At 45.9% G+C, this 26,665-nt stretch overlaps 3 protein-coding genes across 3 annotated transcripts in view; 2 read left to right on the forward strand and 1 right to left on the reverse strand.

The window, feature by feature from the left end:
- The window catches only part of T265_03772 (hypothetical protein), a gene marked incomplete at both ends in the record, with an annotated part of 54,207 nt that extends 37,577 nt beyond the window's left edge, over nt 1-16,630 (forward strand). The window contains 15 exons of the mRNA XM_009168325.1: nt 348-513; nt 897-1,094; nt 1,887-2,062; nt 4,205-4,392; nt 4,480-4,562; nt 6,353-6,589; nt 7,275-7,466; nt 7,820-8,077; nt 8,172-8,387; nt 8,484-8,812; nt 10,679-10,749; nt 13,186-13,340; nt 15,171-15,402; nt 15,755-16,129; nt 16,359-16,630. Coding sequence (XP_009166589.1) covers nt 348-513; nt 897-1,094; nt 1,887-2,062; nt 4,205-4,392; nt 4,480-4,562; nt 6,353-6,589; nt 7,275-7,466; nt 7,820-8,077; nt 8,172-8,387; nt 8,484-8,812; nt 10,679-10,749; nt 13,186-13,340; nt 15,171-15,402; nt 15,755-16,129; nt 16,359-16,594 — 3,112 coding nt within the window. The remainder of the gene's footprint in view (nt 1-347; nt 514-896; nt 1,095-1,886; nt 2,063-4,204; nt 4,393-4,479; nt 4,563-6,352; nt 6,590-7,274; nt 7,467-7,819; nt 8,078-8,171; nt 8,388-8,483; nt 8,813-10,678; nt 10,750-13,185; nt 13,341-15,170; nt 15,403-15,754; nt 16,130-16,358) is intronic.
- Nucleotides 16,631-17,632: 1,002 nt separating this feature from the next.
- Nucleotides 17,633-26,665, forward strand: part of T265_13320 (hypothetical protein) — a gene marked incomplete at both ends in the record, with an annotated part of 19,672 nt that continues 10,639 nt past the window's right edge. Inside the window, 2 exons of the mRNA XM_009168344.1 lie at nt 17,633-17,836; nt 18,849-19,003. Of these exons, the coding sequence (XP_009166608.1) occupies nt 17,633-17,836; nt 18,849-19,003 (359 nt within the window). The remainder of the gene's footprint in view (nt 17,837-18,848; nt 19,004-26,665) is intronic.
- Nucleotides 23,816-26,665, reverse strand: part of T265_03773 (hypothetical protein) — a gene marked incomplete at both ends in the record, with an annotated part of 18,389 nt that continues 15,539 nt past the window's right edge. The window contains one exon of the mRNA XM_009168326.1: nt 23,816-24,027. Within this exon, the coding sequence (XP_009166590.1) occupies nt 23,816-24,027 (212 nt within the window). The remainder of the gene's footprint in view (nt 24,028-26,665) is intronic.

A 26,665-nucleotide genomic window follows, 5' to 3' on the forward strand; every position in this document is an offset into this window, starting at 1 on the left:
AGCTAAGCGCTACACCATGCCATTGGTGGATGGGGAATATATTCGATCGCACTTAGTGCAGATGCAAGCACAGTGATCTGTGTATCCGTGTATCTGTTTGCCAAAGCATGATCCTTCATATCTCTTGAACATCCATTTCTTCCTTCCGTACATTTTGAAGATCCGCTTTTTTTGTACCGTGCATACCCGTGTGCTGAGTCAGCTATTTCTTGTTTCCTTACTCCTCTGATTCTACCTTCTTTTTGGCGACGTAAATTGTGCTGGTTTTTCTTGAGTGTCAATTTTGGGTGAACATACCTTCTAAAACGGGGAATTATCCACAAATTTACCATCGTTCCCTAATGCAGGCAGGCGGAAGTGGCGCGTGAGGCTGCATTCAACTTTTTTCTTCGTCGGCTGGCCCATCTGCCTGCCAGCTACGATCAGTTGTGCCTCATAGTGGAAGAGGCTACTCTCCTCCAGTTGGGTCCTTCGAATGTTCAGGAGAAGCGCTTATCCAATGTCCTCAGTCAGGTAAGCGTACCCTTTGTCATCTGGTGACAGAGTCACCTTAACAACATACATATATCTTTTCATCGGCAAATGAACGAAAAAAATCCGCGAATCTCCGTTGTGTTGCTGCTTATGATCTCTCTGATTGTTCCATTCGGCGAATTGGTATTCTGTGGTTAAGTCGCGAGATTACTAAAAGGTCCATGGTTTGAACTCGATCCCAAAGTTTTGACTACTGCCTACAATTGGGGATCTCGGCCATTCCTCCAGCCCTCGGGCTCTCCGTGGGTGGCATGGCGGCTAAGCACCGAATAGGTTTCACAGTTGAACAATCATTATTTATATCATTCTTCTTTCCCGTTAATCCTGACGATATCGACGTTTTCGCATCTCCTCCCCAACAGGTTGTTGACGTCGTCGTGACGCATTTGACGGATGGTACTATGCAGATATGTACGCGTGATGACTTAGGCTCAATTCTGCGTGTCTGCGACCATATTATTATCGCACTAAGCGACTGTCAATCCACACATCTCGCGAACATCCGTCTCGCTCTGGATCGCGTTCTAAAGGTCACGCTGCCTGTTACGGATAAGTCATCGGTGAGTGATTTAAACTATCTGCGCCAACTGTGCACCTTACTATTCTAAGTGGACGGCGATCATCTGGCGTTTCTCTTCGGAGGATCTGCTTTTTGTTAGCCCTCAGTCCACCCCTGCCCCTTGTGGATTCGAGCCCTAAAACCGGACGGTGTATGCAATGTGGAATGACGACAAACAAGCTTTAACAAGAAATTTTCATCACCCTTTTGAATGATGCACTGTATCAAGGAAAGAGGCGTCTGTTTCTTGAATATCATTCGATTAGACGATCAGCTGCCCACGGACCGAAGCCAAAAAACTCGGAGTTTTAGGGTCTTTTCACTCTGTTCCATTCGAACGGCATCCTCTCGGTTGCATACTTCAATCGTTCCAACCAATGTTATCCGTCCGAAATGCGCGACTTTTATAGAGTAAACGAAGCTCATTAACAAAGATTGAACACAAAAGTTGCGTTATTGTTAGTTCAAGGCTAGGCGAATAGCTTGACTTAGAAATTATCTTTGATCATCATTGCTTGTTGACAGTCATCCGGAGAAAAGCTTGCTCATTAAACATGAGAGCTGTTTTGAGAAAATACTTCGACCCCATGGTTTCGTCGCAGATTGTATTTGAAACGTAGCTTTCGCTAGCATGAATTTCCTAACTATACCATTTGATCAAGAGCGCTGAATGGAAGTGAGCGACGCTGCCACGTGACCTTGTGATCTTACTAACCAGTTTTCTTATTCCGATGCTTGATTGTGTTCATCACACTGCTCATTCGGAACACTCCTTTCATCTACACTCGTTTAGCCTGTAACTGCAGACTGTGAGACTGACTTGACAAGTTTCTCCGTACAGTGGGCTGTTGCACAAGTTTGTTGCATACGCCTGCATCTGCGATTGCTCACCCTGCTTCGTGGTCACGCCCCGTCTTCTCCCGCGAATACTGCAAGTAATCCTATCCAACAATCGGCCCACCTTCTCAGGTAAGTGTTATTCCACTCTAACACATTCGAGTTCGTACGGAAGTATTAATCCTATCAACCACGGACCTTTGCATTGTAGTTGGTTCTATAAATCATGAGTTGATCTCATAACACGTTTCCATGAGTTCCTGGTTTTTCTGTCGATTTCTTTACTAAATGTACAGACGTAAATTTGTTGCTCCACGAAAACAAGTAGACGGCCCTCATACCACCAAAGTTTTTCGAGTTGAATATGGGAGCTGTAGTGGATGATCCTGCTTGCTCTCTCACTGATGACCTGTTTTCGTCGGACGTCTTGTTGCGTGGTGGTTCGGACCACTCTTGTAAGTTAACAGTATTTCGCGCACAACAGCCTTGATCCCTAAATTTCTGTTATCGATCCCACAGTCGGTGAATACTTAGTTCGCACCTATATACTACCGATTTTCCTATATGACATTTTTGTCATGACCTCCTTGATATGCTAGTCACTCAGTTATCACTGTTTTTGTTGTGTGACCGGAATCATACCCACCCACAAACCGGATTCCATTTAACGTATGACACGAACTCGAGTTATTACTTTACTGGACCTATTGTTGTGATTATTTTGGGGGGTTTGCGGGATAGGTATTTTGTTCACAGTCACCCCACTCGTGTTTGAACGGTCGTGTTCCTGTTCTGGCGAAATTATTCCAGTGAGTCCATACCAAAGGGAGGCACTGGACTCGAGTTTCGCCCTTATTAGAGCTCATCCGGAGTGCATATTCAGTGACCGTGCCGGGATTTGAACCCCGGACATCTGACACACGAGGCGAGCATGTGACCACTACTCCACCAACGCATGTTGGACGCATCCGAATTATCACGTCTGAACAGGCAAACGGGTTCACACTTGAGCGATGTGATTGGTGTGCTCGACTCATCGAACGACGACCCAGTAAATGTCCTGGTTGTGACGATCGATTGGTCGACTATTACGGTTATCATTGCATTTGCTTTTTTGATGGGGGGGGGGAGGTGGCTCAGTTGTTAAAGCGCGAATTCGCCGACCGGAAGGTTCGTGGTTCGAACTCAACCTCTGCCTCTCGACTTCCTGTGTCTAGGTTTGGGCACCCTGGCAGTAGCCCAGCTCTCGTGCTTCCTTCAGGTAGCATGGCAGCTAGACACCGAAAGGGTGCTACAGCTGAACGACGCTTGACTTTCTGGTAATGACCCGCTTTCCTCCATTTCCGGGATCTAATTCACAAAATACCGATAAATTAGCAGACGCTGTTTGTTGCTCATATCTTGCAGGCCATTTTACACTAAACTGTGGCGACAGGGATCGAATAGATTCTTTTGGCATGGTTCATCTGAAAACTCATCCGTCGGGATAGTCACAGAAAAATCACTTTAGGTTATTGTCTGTCCCAAAAACTCGAGTTACAGAAGGTTGAAAGTTCTGGTTCTCATTTTGTGGGTTTTAACTTTTGGAAGCTAGGTCAGTCACATCACCCAGCAGTCTTTACTTTCCCGCCTCACAAGTCACAGATGACCGAAATTCGACTCCCTTTATCGCCAAAGATGTACACTGCCGGTATCATCATCATCACTGACAGCAATTGACCAGGAATACAAACTGGTGTTTAAATGCCATACAACAATGAGGGAAGAAGGCTCTAGTACACAGGTAAAAGAACAAAGAATGGTGGGGATTCTGTGTGAATAGGTTTCGTGCTCTTATGGAAAACAACCAAGGATAAGGTGCCCACACCTTTTAACAGCATTAAAATAAACACACCTGAGAATCATTTCGCTCAATTACTTGACGTAGTGGAAAAATATGGTCCCGCACCTCTTCCAGCTCAAAACCCTGCTTGATGCTTTCGGACTTGCGTCGCATATGCTAAAGATAAGCGTCGCATTATAAGGGAAGGCAGTAGCGCTCTCACAACAAGAAAAGACGTGGTTGGAACAGTCGGTTCGAATGCGTCTTTTGGACACAAGTACGACCACCAATTGACACCAAATCTCTGGAACACGTTCTTGTCCCTCAATAAGTAGGAACAACTTAGTCACTGCCATTACAGGAAATTCATGACGAATCGGGATGCTCATTCAGTAGCTACTTCCACTGGTGACCTTCGGCTCTTTCTCCATTCTGTGTCTTTCTAACTGCAGCCATGCATTCCACGTTTTGCGACAACTGGTTCTTGCCGTACACCAACTTTTAGTGGAAAATCCACGGCTGGCCACCTCCTTGAACAAACTCACTCTGGAAGACGGGGACACAGTCGGCGTGCTGCTACAACTGGTTTGTCAACTCACGCTGACGCATTTTCTCACCGTGATCGAACTCACTGACTGCTGTAAGTCCGTCTGGCTTTCTTTTCTGCCCGTTCTTCATACATGTTCGTGGTGACCAACCTTAATTCCCGCTGTCCTTTTCATTTCAGGTAAGAGTTTTTCTGAAAGGCTGTGTGAAGACCAGACCGCTTTGCCACATTCATTTCCTAATCCGCTCAATTCTGAGTTCCAAGTAAGTCGTTGAGGGCCAAATTGTTTCTTTCTCCATTAGGAGAGGACAGATGGCTCGAAGAGCTTCAGCAAGATGATGGTATTTATCACATCCGCGTAGTTTTGTTTATCGGAAGGGTGTCAAGCTGTCTCGTAGTAAGCTGTCATTGTGATTCGCCGCACCTCACGTCACATAATCGCCCACTGTCATACGCTGTTCTTTTTGCTGACATGTTCATTGTCCCCTGGCTACAGCCTACCAGTGAAAGGAAGAAGGCCTTCACTGCAGGGTTGTTTATTGGGGAGCACCAGCTGAACAGTTACAGACTATTGAACAGGGATGGGAAACTCTCATATGCATCTTGTTCTTTTCGAACGGGGTTTCCTGAACTTTCCTGGATACTCATTGGCTATCACTCAACCGTAAACAGATGCTACAAAGTGACTCCACAAATTCCGTAATAAATCTCACTTTTCAATAGACTTATTAGAAAACCACATACTACTCGCGTGCTTCATCAGTAGTATCCACCGTTACACCAGAAGTAATGTGGGTTACGAAGAAGCTTAAGTGTGAATTGGTAGAAGTTGAATTAGCTGGTAAGGTACGGTTTCCCATGTCATATATTGTTATCGATCGAGCTCGTGATTGCACTGTGGTTAAGGCGTTAACTTACTGAACAGAAAGTCCGTGGTTCGAACCTCTACCTTTCCTATCTAGGTATGGGCAACCTGCGACCCTCGTGCTTCCTTCGGGTGGCATTGCAGCATGAACCCAAAGGATGTTACAGCTGAACAATTATTTTTTTAATGTTTTGATGATGTGTACACTTACAAACATACCGGCAGATAGAATATACTAGCCCCAGTCTTCCTCGTTGGTGGGCTCTTTGCTTTACAAGGTTCAACCTAGTTTCCACATATTATCAACACCCTGGTTTTGTACAGTTGGACAGTCGCAGCCCAATTCAGCATGTGCAGTCTCACAGAAGCAGTAGTTGTGCACCCATATGCAGTTTAAGATGTCTCCAGTGCGACACATATTCTTTATTCTTTATTCTCTAACCGAATGTGCCGCGCACAGGCCTTTGTACGATATTATCACTTGTCGTCAACCTTACAATTAGTGCCTTACCAAAAGCAGTGGGCTCCTAGGATTTTTCTATGAATCAGTGTGTACTAGCCAGCAACTTCTCCATGGGTGTTTTTAAGTCTACACTCTCTTCATCCGAATAAATCCCGTTTTTGGCTGGATTGGCTGGCAGGCATAACGTGTAAACGGCAGCTTGGCGCAACAGAAGTTCTAATTGCTTTGTTGGTGTGCCGACGTTGTCAGAGCTATGAGCCTGGTTACTTTTTTTCCTCAGGGTTCATCCTGGATGGGGGTCCATTAGCCGCACAATGCTCTTAGCTGCTAAACCTTTACGTTTGGAGCACAAGATGTTGATTTCGTTGCATATGTGCTCAAGCCAAAATCCGGTCTTAACCTACGCTCATATTTTTGCAGCTCAGCAGATTTATTTGTCCACTGAAGCAATCATATCTGTGGCGGAAAAGTCTGGTGGAATAATTTCCCAGCATCGCTGAGACCCCGGGATGCCTAAATGGGGCTCAAAATTTCCGACTGATACTCTGAACTCAATTGCCCGATTGGCTTAGTCCATCAGGGACACGTCATAGCTTTTGAAAATTTAATTCCATTTAGCGAATACTGAGCGCCTCCTGGATGCCACCCATTTAGTCGGCCGGAATTTCGTTCATCCTTTCCGCACCACCACACCGCCACATTTCGTTTCCTCCTCTATCTTACAGCAACTGAGTCGGCAATTCTCTCGACTGGGACTGTTCGAGCCATTATTTCCCGTGCTTTGGACCCGTTTATCCATGCTTCTGGTCCAGTTGTTGGTACCTTCTGTGGATGGACGTGAGCAGGCCCTCATCACAGCCCCGAGTATATGGTCTGCCAGTGAGCACATTCTATGCGCGGAAATTTGCGCCCAAGCCAACTTGACGGAGCAACTGAGGTGGGCTGTGAAACATGGTCGGAATGTGAGTCACCCTTTCCCTCTTTACATAATCTTGTGGACAGCGGATAATATTCGCTTTATTCCGTTTATCTGTCAACTGGCAACACTGGTTTTCACATAGAGACACGCCGAACAGAGGGCCCCTTGGCTACATAATGCTCTTAACTGCAAAACCCTCCCGAGTGGAATAAAACTCTTTACACCAAAATGTTTCATTTTGTTGCGTTTTATGTTCAAACAGAAAACCACCCTAATCTACTTTCATATTTTCGCATCTCACCAAATTTCATTGTCCACTAAAGCAATCACACCCCTGGCGGAAAAAGTCTGGTGACATACCTTCTTGGCACCACTGGGACCCCGAATTGTCTAGATCGGGCTCAAAAGTTGAACTCAATCGCCTGTCTGTTCATCGTAGCTTTCGAAGAAGCCGGTACATGCTTTGCTTTCTGCTTCGCGCTACTTTGTTTTTTTTTTGCTGCTGCCCTCATCATCCTTGGATAATCTCCAAGGAACAGGAACCAGTAGCACGTGATCTGTGATTATATACTCCCATAATTCTCACCCTGGATAAAGCTTTTTCTCTCCGTACACCATCATTCTACTCAGTTCTGATTATTCTATCATATATCCCATGGATCTCTATTAACGCTTTGGGCTCATCAGCGGCCATTCATTCTAATTATTTTGCGCGTCCTATTCTACAGAAAACAGCATTGCTCAACCGGATAGTCAAACCAGGTCCCGAAAATAAACTGCTGCCGACGGAGCTCATTCGTTTGCTTGATCTTTGGCACTCTCGTGTATCACCGGTTGTCCAACTCCTGGAAGAGCTCGCCAACTGCCCTACTGGAGGGTCGCAGCTTCTAAGCTATCTTTCGGAATCCGTGCCTTTTATGGTGAGTTTGTCGGTCTCCTTCGTTGTCAAAATTGAAGAAGTTAAAAATGTCACCTTCCAAAATACGCGTTTTTTTTCTTTCACGGTCAGGAATAGATAGAAAAATGGGAAGGTCATTCAAACGTTTGTCCTTTTTCAGCATTATCCTTACTAGAAACAAGATTACGGTCAATGCAGTAAGGTTCGCATTCCATTTATCATGTCCTCTTATCGATTAGCACTTCAATTGGTCTCGTCCACAAAAACTTCACCCATTAGACCATAGTAGCTGCAAGAGTTGTATTCGATACAGTTTTTTGCCACCGTTTGCGATCCTATCCATTCAGCGTGTTCTTTACCAACTCCCAACTCCAGACCATCGTCCAACTTCGCACGATGTTACGTCTTCTATCCGGTCAAGACCGTCCTCCTCATATCAACCAGCGTTTAGCAATTTTGTGGGATCATTTCATCGCACCCAGACCCGACGAACCATCTTCTTTGAACGAGTGCTCCACTTGTCGCCGACCGTCTCTACCTCTTGGCTTACAGCTGTCCGCCATACGGGAGGCCTCACGGTTGTTCCGATTGCTTCTCGAATCGGAAAAGACCGACAAAGTAACGGTATCCAACGTGAGTACCTTCTTCTTGACTTTGTGTTGTTTTCATTTTTGTTCGGACTGTAATGTTTCATGAGTTATTTCTTCTCCCGCCCCCACCCCACTAGCACTCCATGTCGGTTCCGCTGACTACACTAATGGACTACTGCGGTCGTCTTCCCAAAACCAACGCGCTCCGGTCGTCTGTGCTCGAGCTAGGGGATCTCTTAGAACAGGCGATCAGTGTATGGACTCATGTTGGTAGCCATGCTCCACCTCACGGAAATGGAGCACCATCCTCGAATCAGGCAGATCTCACTATAGACGTTGCCGGTGTGCTCCAGGTCTGGGCCTAATAGTTCTCGCATCTTTCTACTGCTTTGTTTGTCCCCTGAAATGTCTTATTACACCGGTTCCATTTTTTTCTTTGTATTGTGTAGCATCTGGAAAGTGGTTCAAACGTTTGGCTGCCTGATCTCGCTCAGGTTCTGCTACGTCAGCCATCTTGTCATTCGCACATCCGTGGAGCAGTTCGTCTCTTGCAAGCTTTGCCTGACACAGATGCGACTGCGGTTCAACGCCTGACCTCCATACTGCGTGCTTGTTGCAGTCGTTGTTATCCGACTCTCATCTACTTCAGCCTCGTGTTCCACTCGTATCCTCGCAGCCGGCACACTGTTTGTGAGGAGCAAACTACTAAAGCGAGTCAACCACACACTGATCATACAATCTGTGTGACACCACAACTTGGCTGTCTATTCCGAACCGCGTGAGTGTGTGTGTGTGTGTGTGTCGAACTTTCTGGATTGGTCTGTTTTCTGTGATAGTATAGGCAGCATTCGGTGCGCATGATCGTCTCTGATTTCAACAGACGGAGACTACGTTGCAAAGTGCCCAACATTACTCCAACTGGAGATCGAGTGACAGAGAGAGAGATCAGGTTGATGTTTGGAACCCAATCCTGGCTTTTCGATCGCCCTCATCTAGATTTGGACAGCCTGGTAATATACCATTCCCCATAGCTCTTTCTAGTTGCCCCCAAAGCATGTCACGGTGGAACCATTATTTTTAAGTGGGAACCCACCTGCCACTTCCACCCAGAAGGTCACAGTGTCTGCGTCGATTGTACTCTAGTATGCTTTAGGTTAATTGTTGTCTTTGATGATTCAAACGGTTCGAGACAGTAGTGCAGGCAAATTCGCGTGCCTATGGTTTTTGGCTCTGAACTGATAGTAGCGTGGCCTTACATCCAATAGCAACCTGCATGTGTGCATCCCCTGAAGCGCGCCGGACTACATCTGACCTCGAATCGATGGGACCAAACAGGTTTGGTAAGTAGTCCAGATGTGCGTGCATTTTAGGGGCTGTTCGGCGTGACAGATAGCATGGATGGCCAGTCAGACAGCTACTTGTCAAGTGTCTTTTTATAAAAGTCCCACAATTGCGGTACTGGAATAGACTCTAACGCGGTACGGCATTCAGCTATGCATGAACATTCCGACGTATGGAAAGCTTTCGCTGTATCCTACTGAGACCTGGGGCATGGTACCGATGTTTCCAAACCTGGAGACTCCGTATCTCACCCTGAGGTATCAAAGTACTCTTTTGTGCAGCAAGGTGATGGTAAGAAAACTGAGGCTAGGTTTTTTCGATTCACTTGATAGCCTTGGTGTAAACGTGGCCAGCTCCCGAATTCATTGTCCTACAGTGCCAGCGTCGAAAGGTGACAAAAACCATGGAACACACTTATGGTTTCACGTTCGTTTCGGTACAACAAACACTTGACATCACTTTATATAACACTCGTCCTTCGACTCTCAGGACGGGGTCTCAATTGAAGGTTTTCAAAAGTCCTCACCCTAACAACACTATGTATGTAGCTCAGAGGAAGAGTGGTCTCACAGGACGAGTGAAACTCCCATTTGAGAACTCGTCACTCAAGAAGCCGTTCAGCAGCTGACTGCTTAGAGGATAAGTGGCGCTGTGTCCTGCGAGTTAATCACAATGCTGATCAGGTGATCGTGGCCGAACGGTTAAGCGGTCAAACTGCCAACCAGGCTCCAACGGCATGGAATTTCGCGAGGTGCGCCCTGCTCATGATTCCCAGTAAGGATCAAACAGCTGTGTACCTGTGTCACTTGGCATTGATTGGCTGCACTTGCAGAACAAAATCCCAATAGGAAATCCTCAAGTATCTTACCGCTTTGTAAATCAGTCACTTGATGCTGAAGTTGTTTGCCGAAATTGGCTCGAGTGTGGACAATAAGCTCGATTTTTCCTTGATCTGGTCCAAGTTTGTACCTGTGACTGTGTTAAAGACTGCACTTTGCAACTGTGACAAACGATACGGATAAAACTCACAGACTTTATAATTGGTCACTTATTTGTAACCTGGTCAGAACTTTTGTAAAAGACCATATCGTCACCGTCATCCGCATTTGGCGGCCCTACTGATTGAAGAAAGATCTAGTATGCCCTCATGAAGTGAATTTACTGATCCGCACCAGATATGAGGCGATTAACTAAGGAGTAATCGACAACAAGCAGATGCGCCTTATAGGTCATTAACAACTCACATTTCCTCTGTCCCGGATTTTCTATTTCGAGTTTCCGTTTACTCCCACCTCCAAAATAGGCAACAAATCTTGTTTGACCGCATCCAAACCATCGTCTCCGATCCTTCGTGCCTACGTGCAGTGGATTTTGGTGAGTCCGGAGGATCCGTGCTTCTCTTGTCCTCGCATCTATTTTCCCAGAATAACGCGCACTTGTCGTGTAAAGGCAATTCATGGACTTACCTGGCCAATGTGTGCTGATTGCCTAAAACCCTTGTTAGGACACTAGTGATTTTCGGATTTTCACCTTTACATAGGCTTACCAAGTCACTCGTAACGGAATTCCATGTCAACAACCTAGGTTTTAATCTCCCTGCGAGCGTGTTTAGCTTGACTTTGATTGATGTAGGGCACGGAAGCAAACCGGCTGCTGACAAGAAGAAGGTATGTCCTGATTGGTCACAATATGGGCTAATCAGAGTCGAGCAGCTTTAGCTAGGCGCTTCTCGTCCCATCACGAAGATCCCAGTCCGGCTGTATGGAAAATTCTGTGATAATCTCATAAACACAGTTGTAACGATCTCCCTTCGTTTGCATTCACGTTTATATCAAGCTACCGTGCCTTTTGATGCACCATAGCGGGCGAACAGCGAGTCAAGAACTAACACAGGAGTTAAGGTACATAACAAGTGCACATGTTGCTTCAGCAGTGAATATGTAAAATTCACGTTTTATCAAGCTACCGTGCCTTTTGATGCACCATAGCGGGCGAACAGCGAGTCAAGAACTAACACAGGAGTTAAGGTACATAACAAGTGCACATGTTGCTTCAGCAGTGAATATGTAAACCATGGTTTTTAATCGGTTTGGGCATGCCTCAGCCATCCTAGGGATTCGGAAGCCCATCCCACTATGCTGCCATGGCATGGCGGCTGCGTTCGCATGAAGAAACTTACTGCAAGTGCAGCCTGGTTGGATCATTTCGGAATATCCATGTGTTCATACGTGTACAACTATGACTTGCTTTCGCTGAGTAGCTTTGCTGGAGCTTATTAGAAGTAAGGGAGTGAGATACCGGCAGATCCCTGAAGTACAACCAGAACCGTCCATAATTCTGTGACGGAAGTGACTAGCGGGGGAGGGGGTTATGCAAGTATTCCAACTTCAACTGGGCCTGAACTAATTACCCATTTCCAATGGCTGTCTTATCATTCCATGTGGCTAACTAATTGTACTATTTGAAGTAATTTCAGGATTTGTGTTACTAGTAATCACTTTCAAAAGTTAGACTTAGGTAAAGAAAGAAAAGGATGTGAAGGGTGGGTGGGAGTTACACGGGTCATTGGTGCACGGAGTCTAGTGAGTGACACCAATGTCAGACAAGTTTATGGTGTCGGGTTTCTCGCAAGCCAACTCATCTTCAGAGGTCGCCCAAGTTTCTTTTTGCCGTAAACCTTTGAGTCTTGTAATCGCCTCTGCTGTCAGTAACAGTTTGGGTCATACCAGCCGTCATCGTCTCAGAGACGCACTATTTGACGATATCGTGACTCGTTTTCGCCAATATGCGATGCAACTCCACTTGAACACGTTTGTTCTAACCACCACTCAGGGTCACAGGATTGCGTTAGCGTACTCTATCCGACAAACGTCTTGTCATACGACTAGCCTATGGTGTCTGCTAGGGATACCTCAACGATTGAGGCGCAAAATTACTGACCGGAAAATCCCGGGTTCGATCTCGACCTCTTTAACGGCAACACAGTGTAACCTGCTTAATGACCACGCTAGTTTTTAGCCTGATGTTTGCCGAGGAAAATGTCTGCAAGAAGTGAACCTAAAGGAGACCTCATCACAACCCCGTCTTTCTGCTTCCTTCGTTGAACTTCTACTGGCTAGCAAAACTCTCGGTCCCACAAATTTGTCTGATATCGGTGTCATGCAGCTGTCATCCCCTTTCTTCTTCTTTTGTTAAAGGATATGTATCCCTAGTGTCGTATAGATTAGCCGAGCGGACTAATCATCGAAAATTAACCTTGTTCGCTACCTTCGTTGTTTACATGACTTCCACAGGTATCTTCAGTTGATTCAGTTGGTTCATAATTGATTGCTGATGACGGACCCTCAGAACCACTTGGGAGAGCTCCCCACGTCTGGAACTCGCGAATATGTCTTGTGTCGGCTTTCCTGTCTCCCCTGAAACTTCGTACCGCAAGCACGTCACAACCAAGCGATTTGACTTGATTAAGGTATCCTTCCATGAACTGATCATCAGTTTACCCATCGCTTTACGTGGCATAAATCACTCAAGTCAGAGAGGCTAGTTTTCATTGGTCCAAAAACAAAGCGAGAATGAACCTCCAGAGTTTAGGCGACTTTCCGCTGATCAGCCAAGACCACGGAGTTGTAATATGTATAGTCTAAGAAGCTTCCAGAGGGACCCTTACACAAAGTATGCTCTTCCGATTTAGATCTTTACAAGTCTTTTTAGGTTCTCGACATTACCGTGATAACTTGTTGCACCAAGCCCGAGTGGTTCTATGTCAAAGAATTGGGCGAAATCACTTTCTCCTCCCGTGCCTTTTCACAGATCCGGGCTTAGACACTTCCGTGCAGTGCGAACTGATCGGGCTGACGACGGCATTGGTACATTTTCTACAGATCGTTCCCGAACTGCCTGCTGTCGACGTTGTGCCGATGGAAACAGAGACGGTGGCGTTACGCTTCCTCTGTGTCCTCACAGAAGTGAGCTATCTCCCTCTCTCCGTGTTCTTTTCCTGTTCTGTTCTTGTTCGAATCATATTCGATAGCTGCAGGTGAAGGCATAAAATAAGTAACGTGCGATGACTTGATAATATCTATCGAGTTCCAGGCAATTACTTGGCTTCTTTCTTGCTGTTCGTACTCAATCGCGGCTAGCCATCGCTGGCGCTTCATAACATCAGGAACCAATGATCTTGCGACAAAATCATAAGAATATTCATGTTTTCCATCGCAGTCCCACTCCTGGTCGACGAGATTCAGCGGTTAGTAGGACAGGGTTGTCATCGGAAACCACTGCTGTGTTTAAAAATCAATCGGCATAAAACCATAAAAAGTGAAAAATGGTTGCCAGCTATTTCTATGACCACCCGATTGCTCGCCGAGGATGATTTCAAAAAAGGCATGGATTCACTCCACACTTATCGCGCCATTTTCGTCGCTTTTACGCTGGCCCTGCAAACTCATGGTCCAATTTTTAATGTGGCTGGTCGCTTATCAAGCGCTCGTTATCAATAAGTCATTAGCCCCTTTGAAGACACCACTTCTTGCTCCTCTGATGCTAATTTCAGTGGCAACGTCCCTTCCAGTGAAGATGTCCTGTTGTCTGTCTCGGTGGCTTCCCAGAAAGACCAATTGTTTTCTCATCCCAATATTTTGTCAACGTTTTCCTCTCCACCAGTTTCTTTTTGCTTCCTATCTCGATCACCCTAGCATACAAGAACCTCTATACGATAAAGTCAACCGTGCAGAGAGAGAAGCGTGTTTTTATCGTCTTTGGTGGGTGCTTCATTTCATGAGGGATGCCGGTTTTTGGCGAAAGTTGTACTTTATTGTTTTGACTCCGGCTTGTAAGCTTATCCTGCACTTTTATAGTAACTGACCCATCATTAGGCCTCACGCTTCTCCAAACTTTTCACCTTTGACTACTAATAATCGCCTGGGTCCACTCCCCGGTTTACTATTTCACATGTGGTTCCAACCGGGAAGCTCCAAAACGAGTTATTGTGGCGTGCGATAACTATCGGGCGCGGTGGCTCAATTGGTCAGAGCGCTAATTTACCGAGCGTGGTTCGAACCCGGCCTCTGACTCTTGATTTCCTCCGTCCAGACTTGGGCAACTTAGCAGTATCCCAGCCGTCGTGCACTCTTCGGGTGGAATGGCAGATGAGCACCGAAAGGGTGCTACAGCTGAACGATTCGATCGAATTCCCCAACGAAAGCTGAAGACGAAAGTCGATTTAAGGAGCAATGAGGATGTTTCAGGGTATTCGAGCTCCTGTTTCGACTCAGTTGTCGTTCAGTCCCCAACGGCCACAAAACTGTTCTCTCTTGCAAGATGCACTTTGGGAAACCTTTTATCTCCATGTCTAATGAACATCCATTACAGTAACTCAAACATCCATGGAGTTAATCGACCAGTCGACAAAATTGACTTCACTGGAGCAAACTCTTGCCCACAGGTTGTTAATCTGTGTTTATCAGAATCCTAGTTGTCCTCCAGCGCTGGCGCGCTCCAATGATCACCGGATCTCCAAAGACAATGGCCGGAATATTGACTCATTAGTATACATTACTTCACTTTGTCTCATCGCCATTGTTTACATGATTGGATTTTCGTTGTGTGACGTTCTCGTTTGTTCAATCACACCAAAGCGCTTATACGTGTTGATATTTTCCGGCTTAGGTGAATACTCATCCGTGTTCTAACTGGACCTACAATCCAACGACCCGGTACCTTCCCTTCAAGAATATCTTGTGACTGATTGTCGGTGTTCTTTGTCATCTGCTAACCAACTACAACTTTTTTAACAGTTTGTTCTCCAGTCCCTCTGCTATGATCCGCACGAATCAGTTGGCAGCCGGAAATCTCAACTTAGGCACCGCAGTTGCTCTTTTTCATTGGTACAAATCACACTCGAACTCATGGATCGTGTGTTGCAAACGATTCCCAAACACCTGGTCAAAGGTGTGGATGTTCTAGGAGATGGTGCCGAACAATTGCTCACGCAGTTCGTCACGTTTTTTGCTGCTGTGGATAAATTTGGTAAGCGTTTTTTTCAGTTTGATAATGCTTTTTTCTTACTACCGTAACGTTCAGACCGAGTCTGCTGTTTGTATGCAATTGATTGCACTGTCGGACGTTACAATTCTAAGTATTTTAAAACATGATCATTATACTGTTTTTCACCTTTGGATTCCCTTGCCACTCGATTTCCTGCTGTCGGATAGTGTGTTTGTGAAGTGATTTTTCTTGATTCTGACCTCACCCCGCAGTTCGACCTATTGTTCAACGTTTATCCTCACTGTGCTGTAGTCCATAGTGCATGACCTTGGCACGTGCCCACTGTGAATCAATCACCAGGACACTTATCTTGCCGCATCGTTTCTCTTCATAGCTGGCCTTTCTGTGCCCCTGACCTACTGGACGCTAAATGATCACCCACAGCTGCATGCAAGAAATTCAACTCTCGAAGATGCGACTGTGACAACCTTGCTAGTACCGAAATACCCATCTTTATTCGGTTCGTGGTTCCAGTATACCCAGCCTGCATCGATTATCGCCACATTCACAAGCGTTGGCACTGCGGCTTCGGCCTCAGTTTGTCTCGCAGGCGGAGACGACACCTTCGGCGGAAGGAGCCTCCTGCAAAGTGCTATCGCTGAGCGAGTTCCTCCTTGCCAAGTTTTGAACAAGTGTCGACTTCTCCGGTCATTTTGTGTCCCTGGCATGGATTGGTCGCTAAGTGGCCGGTTGAATATGTGTCTGATTGGTACGCGAAGTTGCCCTGCTTTCTCTTCTGCTACTTTGCAACCCGTGGGCTTTTTATTTGCTTGTTTGTATTCCATACCTTCCCTCTGTCCACATTCAGTTAGCATGTGATGACCGCTCAATAACTGTATGGTTTACAACATAGGTATAGTGCTTGGCCGTAGTAACACACAAACCGATAGATAAAAAAGAGCCCTAACCACAACCTTCTCCCCTCGGTTCTGTTCAAGGTTGTATTCGTCTGCTTGCCCTGCGGACGAGTCTGTGTTCAGCAAAAAAATCCCTACCGTCTGAGACATTGGAAGTTGGTTCCATGCTTGGGCTAGAACACGAAAGTATCGCTGCCGTAATCTCGCGTTTTGGTGCGTTCGCGTGGACAGACCGTCGACAGTTTGAAACGATGTGGACAAATTTCTTGGAATTGCTGGATCCCTATGGGCTTGAGTTGGGCCACCTGATTCGATAATGGCGCAGATGTGGTAAGTTCTTGCTAGTGCGATCATAAGAGGGAGTACTGTGGTCTGGTTAGCCTGCTTCTGGTTGGTAGGTTCACGGTTGCACCTGTCTTTCATTTGCTTTTGTGTAAATCTTAAACCGGCTACTGCTCCAAGCCCCGTACGCCCTTCGGTGTTACATTGTAACCAGCCATGTAAGTCAAAACTGATCGGTACTCCCCTGTATGAAGTTCCTCCAATCTTATGTCAATTTATCCCGAGTACCTACTCGACTACACAGCAGTAATGCAAATTCCTTTTTTTGACATTAACAAACCTAATAGTATATGAGGAAGATCGCTTGAACGTTTGGAGGCTAGTGACCCTTCATCATGTGCCGGTCAAACTAGGCCACATGACTGATCAGAGCCACACATACCTACTGTGCTGAACTTCCATCCGGAGTATTATTGCAACCTCTTGTTAGTCCATTCCATGGAAGCAGTTGTTCAGAGCCACATGGTTTCCAATTTCCGACACCCTTGGACGAAATACTCAATTGTTGTGTTACTTACTAAGTCATAAGTAATCAGAATCCTCTGATAATTGTGGAGCAACGCTGAACCCAACGGAAACACTGGTGTTTGGTTTCCTTTTTGGTAAGATGATTAGGGAATTCAAATTGTTTCACCCAACTTTTAGAAGTGCTGATCGGAAAGCTTACGTTTGTACCTTCGTTGTGGTTACCTAGCTGTCTGATTGATAAGGAAAGCTGTTCCCGGTGATATTTTTTCTATGGGTTCCATTGATGAGAACAAAATATTCAGGACTTTCAATAATGCACCTAATTTTGTCCAGCTTCTCAAACCCGCAAGGAATGGTCGGTGTAATCTGTTTATATGTACTCCATAACCGTAAAACGAGGCGTTTTTGTTTTAGTAAAAGAAACGTACCACGATTCCAACACATGGTGCAGGCCAAATGAGCTGGTATCGATCTTCCGAAATAAACCCCTTGTCTCTCCTTCATTTGCTTGCCATTCTTAAGAATCAGAACGTCCCGAAAAGCCTATGTTTACAAGAAAAATGACTTTGTTGTCCTCAAATATGGCGGAAGTCCCGATGCTTTTCCTCGGATTCTGTTTAGTTGATGGTGAGACAGCTCGGTGGTTAGAGCGCGGATTTACTGACTGGAAGGGCCGTGGTTCGAACCCGACATCTGCCTCTCGACTTCCTCTGCTTAGGCTTGGGCAACCTAGCAGTATCCCAGCCCTCGTTTTTTTCTGGTGGCGTGGCAACTAGGCACCTAAATGGTGTTACAGCTGGACTATTCTGCTTAGGTAAACCAAGGAGCATCGACCGGACTGGCAAATAAAATGTTTTTGATGTTGGTAGATCCCCTAAACGACTTGAGGTTGTACAGCATGTCGAAGGTTACCTGAAAAATTCCACTAAGTCAGGTTTGTCCTGCAACTCAAATCCAGCTCTCATTGTCATTGATTAGTTGCATCTTACGCTTGCATTATTTCGGCACAAACTGTTTGTCGCACTTTTCAGCTAGCAAGATAAAACGGTTCACCCACACCAACAATAATAAGATGGAACCCTTTCGGTACCCATCTGCCATTCTAACGGGGGCCAAGTTACTGTAAGGTTACCCAAGCCTGGACAAAAGCAGTCGAGGTACAGAGGGCAGGTTCGAACCATACACCTTCCGGTCAGTAACTCTTAATCCTTGGATATCTTGAGCTCTTTTTCGGCCAAAAATACCTTTAAGCGTTCGATAATGTGCATGCGTCACGGTCCAGTTATTCGCGCTGCAAAGCTTCACCAATCTATCCAGAGCTTTGCTGTAGATTTACGTAACTCGAATTAGTTTACACAAATTCCGTCCCCCCAAGGTATATCATTCGTTGACGCGTAATAAGCTCGGCTGGTATACCCAGCCTCTCTGTTTGATCACCAAAAACGCCGTGACATCTGGAACAACTGAGTGATCGTCCGTAACTCCCACTGAAAAATCCATTTGGAACCCTAATGAAATCCAGACCGTTGTCAAATAACATTCGAACCGCTCATCTGTGACCGCCAGGATTGCTTCAGCGTCCCCGCACACAAACTCCTTGTCAAGATGACTGTTCTGCTCAAGAAGACCATTGCAAGTTAGCGCGCAAGACCTAGAGTTTTGTTTCCCATACCCTATAGCCGCCATCCAGACTGCCTCGAATAACACATTGTGTTTCGTTCTATCAATGTTCCTCATTCGTTTTATTCTCACTCAACATAGGAGCTGATTGAACGCAATCAATGTGTGGAGCTGGGATTTCACGGCTTGACTCGTCTGCTAATGGATGCCACCCTTCGACCACAACCCGGTGATCCCGTCCACTCGAGATTATGCCATCATCCCCGGATAGCAACACCGCAATTTTTGCACACAAGGTAACACAATATTCGCTGGTTTGTTTTTCCGTTTACTACTGTGTGCAAAATAACACTTGTGGATTACAGGGTGGTAGACAACTATTAGGTCCTACCGCATTGCTCTCCTAGACCATCCAAGAGTTTGTCCGTTCACGGACAAAACAGCGAACACGATCGATCACCTTATGCAGAATATATGCATACACACGATATCAAGGATGCGGATCAATCGGTGTGCATCTCCAGCAAAAAGTATAGTGACTGATGCGATTCTTTTGGAACAATGAGAAACAACTGTTTCCCTGTCTCACAGTGGTCCATCCTAGAACAACCCTTTCTATAAGAATGATTTTTCTAAAACACTGAAAAATCATTAACGGGCGCATGCCAAAAAATTTCATGTATACCATATGCGTATAGGTGATAAACTTAAAGCTAGCTGTGGGCGTCAGTTTCAAATTGACGGTTTATCGCTTGGTATCACGGTAAGACGATTGGCGCGAATTAAAACAGAACAGTCAGCTCCAGGAAGGGGAAATCCACAACCAAATATCGGTATCCTTGGAGGAGACATACTATACCTGACGATTTGTTAAACTTAGCCTACTGTGCATCATCATCAGCTTTAATAACCGCGTACTCGCCGTACAGTGGTTGTAGCTGCCCCACTTTCGCTCACCGTTGATTTGGGGGCGGGGGTAGGTAGCTGCGCATTACAGGCGGGAGTTGATAAATTGGTACATAAATCCAGCACTGTCAGTGGGCTGTCAAGTGAAGGGGGTTTGGAAAAGGAGCTATGCATTGAAGGCAATAGCTTGGATGCACGAACGCCATTGAGGGCGCGACTGGGCCATGTCTGACAATGTCTCTAGCCATTGATGTGGCCCGTCTCGAGGTCCCCATCCAGGAAGACGGCTGTGCAAAAAACACTCAACAGTATCAGCCATGGTTGCTCAGCCATTTGCTGTTCAATCATCTTGATTGCTCTCCACATGTTCTTCAGGATAAGAAAGACAAAGTGGACAATTTATGACTTTTTAAAAAGCCATGGAAGAGTAGTTTTGTGCATTATTTATGCGGTCCTTCGGCCCAGATGAGGTCCTCGTGATTCTCTCTGTGTTTGACTGGGAAAGTTGCAGGAAATGGTGGCCAACCTATTGCATTGGCGCTTTGAAGTGGAGGCACCTCAGACTGCCTGCGATAGGCTCCAGTTTTTTTTCAGTTTCATTGAACTTCCTGACTGCCCGTCAATAGATCATCAGTGCCAACACTGATTTTGTTGTCTCTCATGACGATGTGTTGGAATCCAGCTTCTGTGATTGAGTGTAATACTTATGAAAGTGTGTTCGAACATTGATCTCTCTGTTATTCGCCCCCAACTCTAATTCGCCACTTGTCATTGTTGACTCGTCAGCTTCACCTTCTGTGTCCAAAGACAAATTGCTTCTATTTTTAGATGCATTCAATAGGTTTCTTCTAGCCAGTTATCTCCCTTGTAATCTTCAATCTCTGTATTGGATTTCTTGTTTCTCACGTTTTCACTGATTCACCTTCGCAGAGCTCAAGGGTTATTGGAGTAAGCGTCCAATCGTTTTCTGACATTTACCATCACCGCTGCGTTTGACTTGATCTTACGCTTTGTCCGGTCTTATTTAACCCCGTTTCGGCACGCACTGTTTCGGTGGAACAAGCGTGATTGCATGAGGTGCGCCTGATGCTGCTCGTGAAAGGCTGATGTCTGTGTGTGTGTGTATGCGTGTGTCTGTATGCCTGGTTCGCACTTTCATGCGCTCCACTTGCCGATCAATCTCTTTGTTAGATCTTTCATACCCATATTATCAACAGCTTGTCCGACTTTGTGCGCGAGGGAGTGACTTCATCATCGCCTCCAGCAGATCTTGGTGTAAACCGACCACCAGTGTCCTCGGCTTCCACGATTTCATTGACTGATCATACGGAGGAGTTGGCGACATCGTTTTATGGACCAAACCGCGTCAGGTCAGACTAGGATAAATGTTGAATTTTCAACATAGAATGTCACAGCCAACGCGTCCAGTCCAGCATGCTGAAGAATGAATCGCGGACATCTACTTTTTCCATCATCAGCCGCAGCAAACAAAAACAAAGGACCTCTAAGTAACTGCAACCGTATCTGAGAAAAATCGTCTTTATGACGACATAATGGGACACGGTTTCAGGTAACATGCCAACAGTATGATCTGTCTTTACTTCCAAAATCTCAGAGTACGAGGGCCTTCAAAGATCTTATCACTTTCAACTCGACTAAGGATGCGGCGAGATGGCTCCGTGGTTAGAGCGCGGATTTACTGACCCAAAGGTTCGTGGTTCAAATCCGACCTCTGCCCCTCGACTTTCCCTGTCTAGATTCGGGCAACCTGGCACTATCCCAGCCCTCGTGCTTACTTCTGGTGGCACCGAAAGGGTGATACAGCCGAACGGAGAATGCGGCTTACAGCACCGTATTCACACAGCCCAGAAACAGTTGGTCCTGCGTGGCCTTGGGTGTCTATAATGAGCTGGCGTAAATGTTTACCTGAATCCCTGACTATTAATCCCCTCTGGAAGGAATATAAACCTGCCCAAAACATCTGATGAGCCTGCACTGGGGCAACCAATAATGGCTTGGATTTCTGATATGCTGCGTTGAGGTCCCTGTAACACACGGACAACATTTACTTAACACCGTTTTGAGTAGTGACAGAAAATCCCGTGTGGATTTTCATTAGGTCTTCTCCCGTTCTGCCGGTTTGAACTGCTTCTCTGCTCACCTGTGCAGGTCGGGCTGTCAAACAGCCGTTCATTCGAAGCACACACTTTCATCTCGTAGGTGAGAATGAATCGGTTTAACTCAGAGTAACTGATCCGGACAAATTGGTGGAATAAATACAAATGAAGTCACAGTGTACATGCAGAAGTGCCTCTGAAATAATGAACCTCGGATCATTTGAGACTAACTGTGAATGGACGAAACGATCATGCTCTTCGCCGCATCAAATGCGGGAGAACGAATTTTTTCTCGCCAAAGGACGCTGACTTCTAAGCACGAATTGTTAGTATCATCCCCAATGGAATCAGTCATCCCTTGGTTATGGGTGTGAATCCATTTTCAGTCCCATGAATTTCGTGAGAGATAGACTTTCAACTAGCCCTTGCGTCGTCTTACAGACTGGCGGGTGCCGTACAACAGAACGAAAGTATGAAACAGTGATTATCTTTAAAGATGTATAGCAATCACCGAAGTTCTCAGTCACAGGGCTTCAACATCCATCCTATTCATGGTATAGCCCGTCTTGATAAAAGCACCCTTCGGAGATGATAAAATGTCGCCTTGACGAGCATGTTTCTTTGGCTCTTGATGGTAAACACTAGGCCTCCTAGTTTCCTTTTCCACTAATTTACGAGTTCTTTGTAGGCACTGTACTTATTTTTGCAAAAATATTTAGTACGCGCAGCTTAATTCATCGCGCAAATCACTTAGCGTTACGTTCGAGTTAGTACCGTCTCATGCGGTACTACTGTCTTGCATTCCGTCTGCATCCTGATCTGGAGCCGGTTGTAAGCGGACGATTACACTCCATCTCTTCTTCTTTTCTCTGACTCACTACCTGATCACACCAACATCCAATCAGGCTCAGTTGTCACTGTGGATTCACGTACCGCTAACTGTCCCCTGCACACATCACTTCTGATTTCCACAAAATATTCCCCCCTACCAGTCTATCATTCCACTGTCTGAACTGCTTACCGCTACAGTCCATACTCACACCCACCAGTTATAATAGGACTCGTGTGCCAGTCATTTCATTGGTTCGCCATTGAATCATCCTCTGAACCTGGACGATAGGGGTGAGATGGCTCCAGTGGTTAGAGCGCGAATTTACTGACCGGAAGGTCCGTGTTCCGAACCCGACCTCTGCCTCTCGACTTCTCCTGTCTAGGCTTATGCAACCAGCCCTTGTGCTTCCTTCGGGTGGCATGGCAGCTAGGCACCGGAAGGATGGTACAGCTGGACGATCTAGATCTATCTAGAACCTGGACGTTCGAACACTGATGCGTGCAAACCAACGAGCTGTTTTCGCAATAGACTACTTATAAGGCTGCTGAAAGCTCTTCGCCGGTCCACGACCGGTTTTACCCTTCTTGGGACTCATCAACTAGGCGCAGTCCCCAAGTTTCCGTCTACCTTCTGTTCCACTTGAACCCAAATTGCACGAAATTCGACTTTTGCATTCATCCGCATACGAATTAAGTTTTAAACATCATAAACGAGCGTTTCAGCTAGATTCCAGGTGAGTCTCCCGTCGGCACCGAGTTGCTATGCAGATGAGTGAGAAACCTTGTGATTCTCAAATTTGATCCTGGTTGTTGCTCAGGGATAAGTTTACAAAACGATTTCACAACAGTGTGTTCGCTTTTCTTCTTCAACCTGACTGTTCCTCCTCTGCAACTACGTCCAGTCATGAAGATGTTGGTATTTTTTCTTGAACAGAAGAGTTAAATTAGCCTCTTTTGACTGGATTCCAATCGACAGTCTTTTGTCCACTGTTCCTGTTAATAAGGTGTGGAGCGCTCAAACCATCACGTGCTGTTCGTCAGTTTTGCCCATGTTCCTATTGATTACAACGGAAAGCCATTTCATGATCGACTTCACCGCACAACCAAGTCACATATCACAGTACTGGATGAAGTCATGGACGCTTGTGTGGGTCGTTCAGCCTCAAACGCTGTCTTTATCGGGGATCGTTTCTTTCTATACAGTCCTCGGTCAGACAATAGAAGCAGTTTTTTCGCTATTGTCGGAGCTATGACCTATTCATAGCTGGCACAAATTTCAGCTTCATCGGCAGCGTAGCACCAGTGTTCAACACCGATGCGGCACACACCAATGCCCAGCGAGTGAGAGCCAGGGCAGCTTGCTTCAAAGTAGCAGAAGAGATCGGTTGTCGAGCGATTGTCAGATGCCTTAGGTTGTCGGTGCCGGTTAACGCGCAGACGAACGTGGTCGTCGGTCCCTACAGTTGCTGAGGGGTGAGGAATAAGTATATCAAAGAGAAAGAATGAAGGTGTCGGCGCCAGGTTGTATTTGGCTTACACGCCTTACTGTATGCAGCGAGTAGGAGAGTAGCGAGACTGATAACACCAAGTGACGACCACTGTAGCATGTGAATGGTTGTACGGAGGCTAGAATAATACTGTCATGATGCCCAGACCTGAACAGGAGAATGGTTGGAGTCCTCAACCGGAGCCTTTGGCTCAAAAGCTTAAGTTATTTACCGCGTTCAGTTCATTTTCAAATGTTAGGTCTGTGGATCTCGCATTGTCATGCTGCCAAAAATATCTGCGCTAGACTCTGTTAGCCACTCAACGAGATGCCTTGAATTTTTTATGTTGTGTAAAGACGTTCCTTTTGAGACAGTTCCATTCAAGTCATGTTTGCCGAGAACGTTTGCTCGCCAATCTGGGTAAGATTACTTTTCATTTGACCAAGATCCGCATCATTTTACTCCCTATGTATGGTGGAGTTGAAACACCACCAGACAGGGACGCTTGGTGGTTGGAAAAGAATCCTAACCAGTCAGGAAACGATCTCCCAACATTTGCACCTCTCGATTTACTTGCATCAGAGCCTCGTCGCACGAATTATCCATCATCATCATCATCATTATCAGCTGTAATAACCGCGTACTGGTCGTACACTGGTTGTAGCTGCCACAGTTTCGTCGATGTCCCTCCCAACCCCTTCCCACTGCACGAATTATCCTCGATTTTCTAACCTCTCCAGTCGCTCCGACGAATCACACTCGGACTGACCATGCTAAGGACTTTCACGAGCTAAGTTTACTGTGATAAAATGCTGTGATACACCCTGTGGTCATTTGGTCGCTTAATTTTTTACGATTCCTCTTAAGGTTAACAGGATCGATGCGTACGAATTGATCAGCTTCTGACTTAACATTTATTTTAGCCCTGCACCACCCCCCCCCCCTTCACACACACATATCGGTCATTGTTATATGGCAAGTCGTAAAACGGCCCATTTCTTATAAGCTTGAGAAGATTTGATCATTTGGAAAAGTTTGGAACCGATTGATAAGTCATCGTTTCAGAAACAAACAATTAAAAACTACCGATTCTTTACCCAAACGTTAAGAAGATTTGCTTAGTCTTCTCATATGACTCATCTATACGACCAAATAATATTTTCCCTTCCAGTGCGCTATTCTCATTCCGCGTCTCGCAATTTTACAACCAAGCCCAAGAAAACGGTTTGTCTCCCGTTTTTTTTACTCTTGAGTCCAGAATCTGAGACGATACGATGTTTTAAATTTCGCTGCTTGCTACTTATCTTTGTGTGCATAGGAGCGTTGATGCTCCTGATGTCTTCCAAACAGGACTAAAGTGTATCGATGACAAGTGATCTTCCCGTCCTCTCTTACGTCTACAGGCTCGGTCAAAAGCTCAATGGTCTGGTCACACTTATAGAATGTGAACGGTTGCGTTGTAGTCGGTTCCAGAATGTGGCCTTGCGATCTCTTGACTCTTGCTCAGTAGCCACGGACTTTGTGGGAGTACTGGGGCATGTCACAACAGCGTCCGCTGACCTGGTGGCGTGTTTGGTCGAACCGAATATCGAGCGCCTTTGTGATCCACCTGGAACCGCTGGACTTAGTCAGTTCTCGATTTCGTGGCTTGTGCGGCGGTTGCAACCATCCTCACGTACAAATCTCACGACCATCGGTTCAGAGCTCAAAACGGACTTGCTTGATCTTACTGATTCCGCCTCTGTCAGTCCATCCTCTCCCTGTACGTTGTAGACGGTATCTCTTCTGGTGTTCTCCTCTTGTATCAAGCTCGAAAGTTCCTACCCCTGTTTGCACAGGACTCAGCGTTCTGGACTTATGGGAGCTAACTGATTATTTGATAGAGTCGTTTTTTTGTTAGGAGGCAATCTGCATTGCATGCACACTTCTTGGAGTGTGGTACGTTTGCTGTGATTCAGTCTGCCGTCCAGCCTTCTCTCAACTTTATAGGCAACAACTTCATGATGAATTTCGTCACACTAGTCTTACTTCAGATGCTGTTACAACAAGCAGTAGATCATTCCAAGCTTGAGCTAGACAACTACGACAATGTCCCTCCCCATGAAGAAAGTTTCGTTGAATAGATAGACCGCGCCGAACGGAATTTCCTCGCATTACAATCAGATGCTGAACAAGCAGTAGATCATTCCAAGCTTGAGCTAGACAACTACGACAATGTCCCTCCCCATGAAGAAAGTTTCGTTGAATAGATAGATATGAGTAGTACATTACAAATATACATGAAACATGAGGCTGGCCTGGTGAGCACATTCAATTGCTTGAGAACATCATAAACGAGAGACCAGCTGGTGTCCAGTAGAGTCTCCCATCTAAAACGATTTGTTAATGAATGTATTTGTCAAAATATGCGTATATCTTCAAATAGCAGCGGAGTAGGAATATGTGACAATCCTGTCGCATTAAAATGCCGTCAGCAGGATTCATTCGGCACCGTTTGCGACCGCGTGCAAAGCGAATCACCTGAACGCTAACCAGATAGACCAAAGACGTCACAGCACCCAGTCCGACCATGATCGTTTTCATTTTTTGTAGAGATTTCGTCCTGTAAGTGAAGCCA

Source organism: Opisthorchis viverrini (assembly GCF_000715545.1).
Source record: "Opisthorchis viverrini unplaced genomic scaffold opera_v5_60, whole genome shotgun sequence".
Classification (NCBI taxonomy): Eukaryota; Metazoa; Platyhelminthes; class Trematoda; order Opisthorchiida; family Opisthorchiidae; genus Opisthorchis; species Opisthorchis viverrini.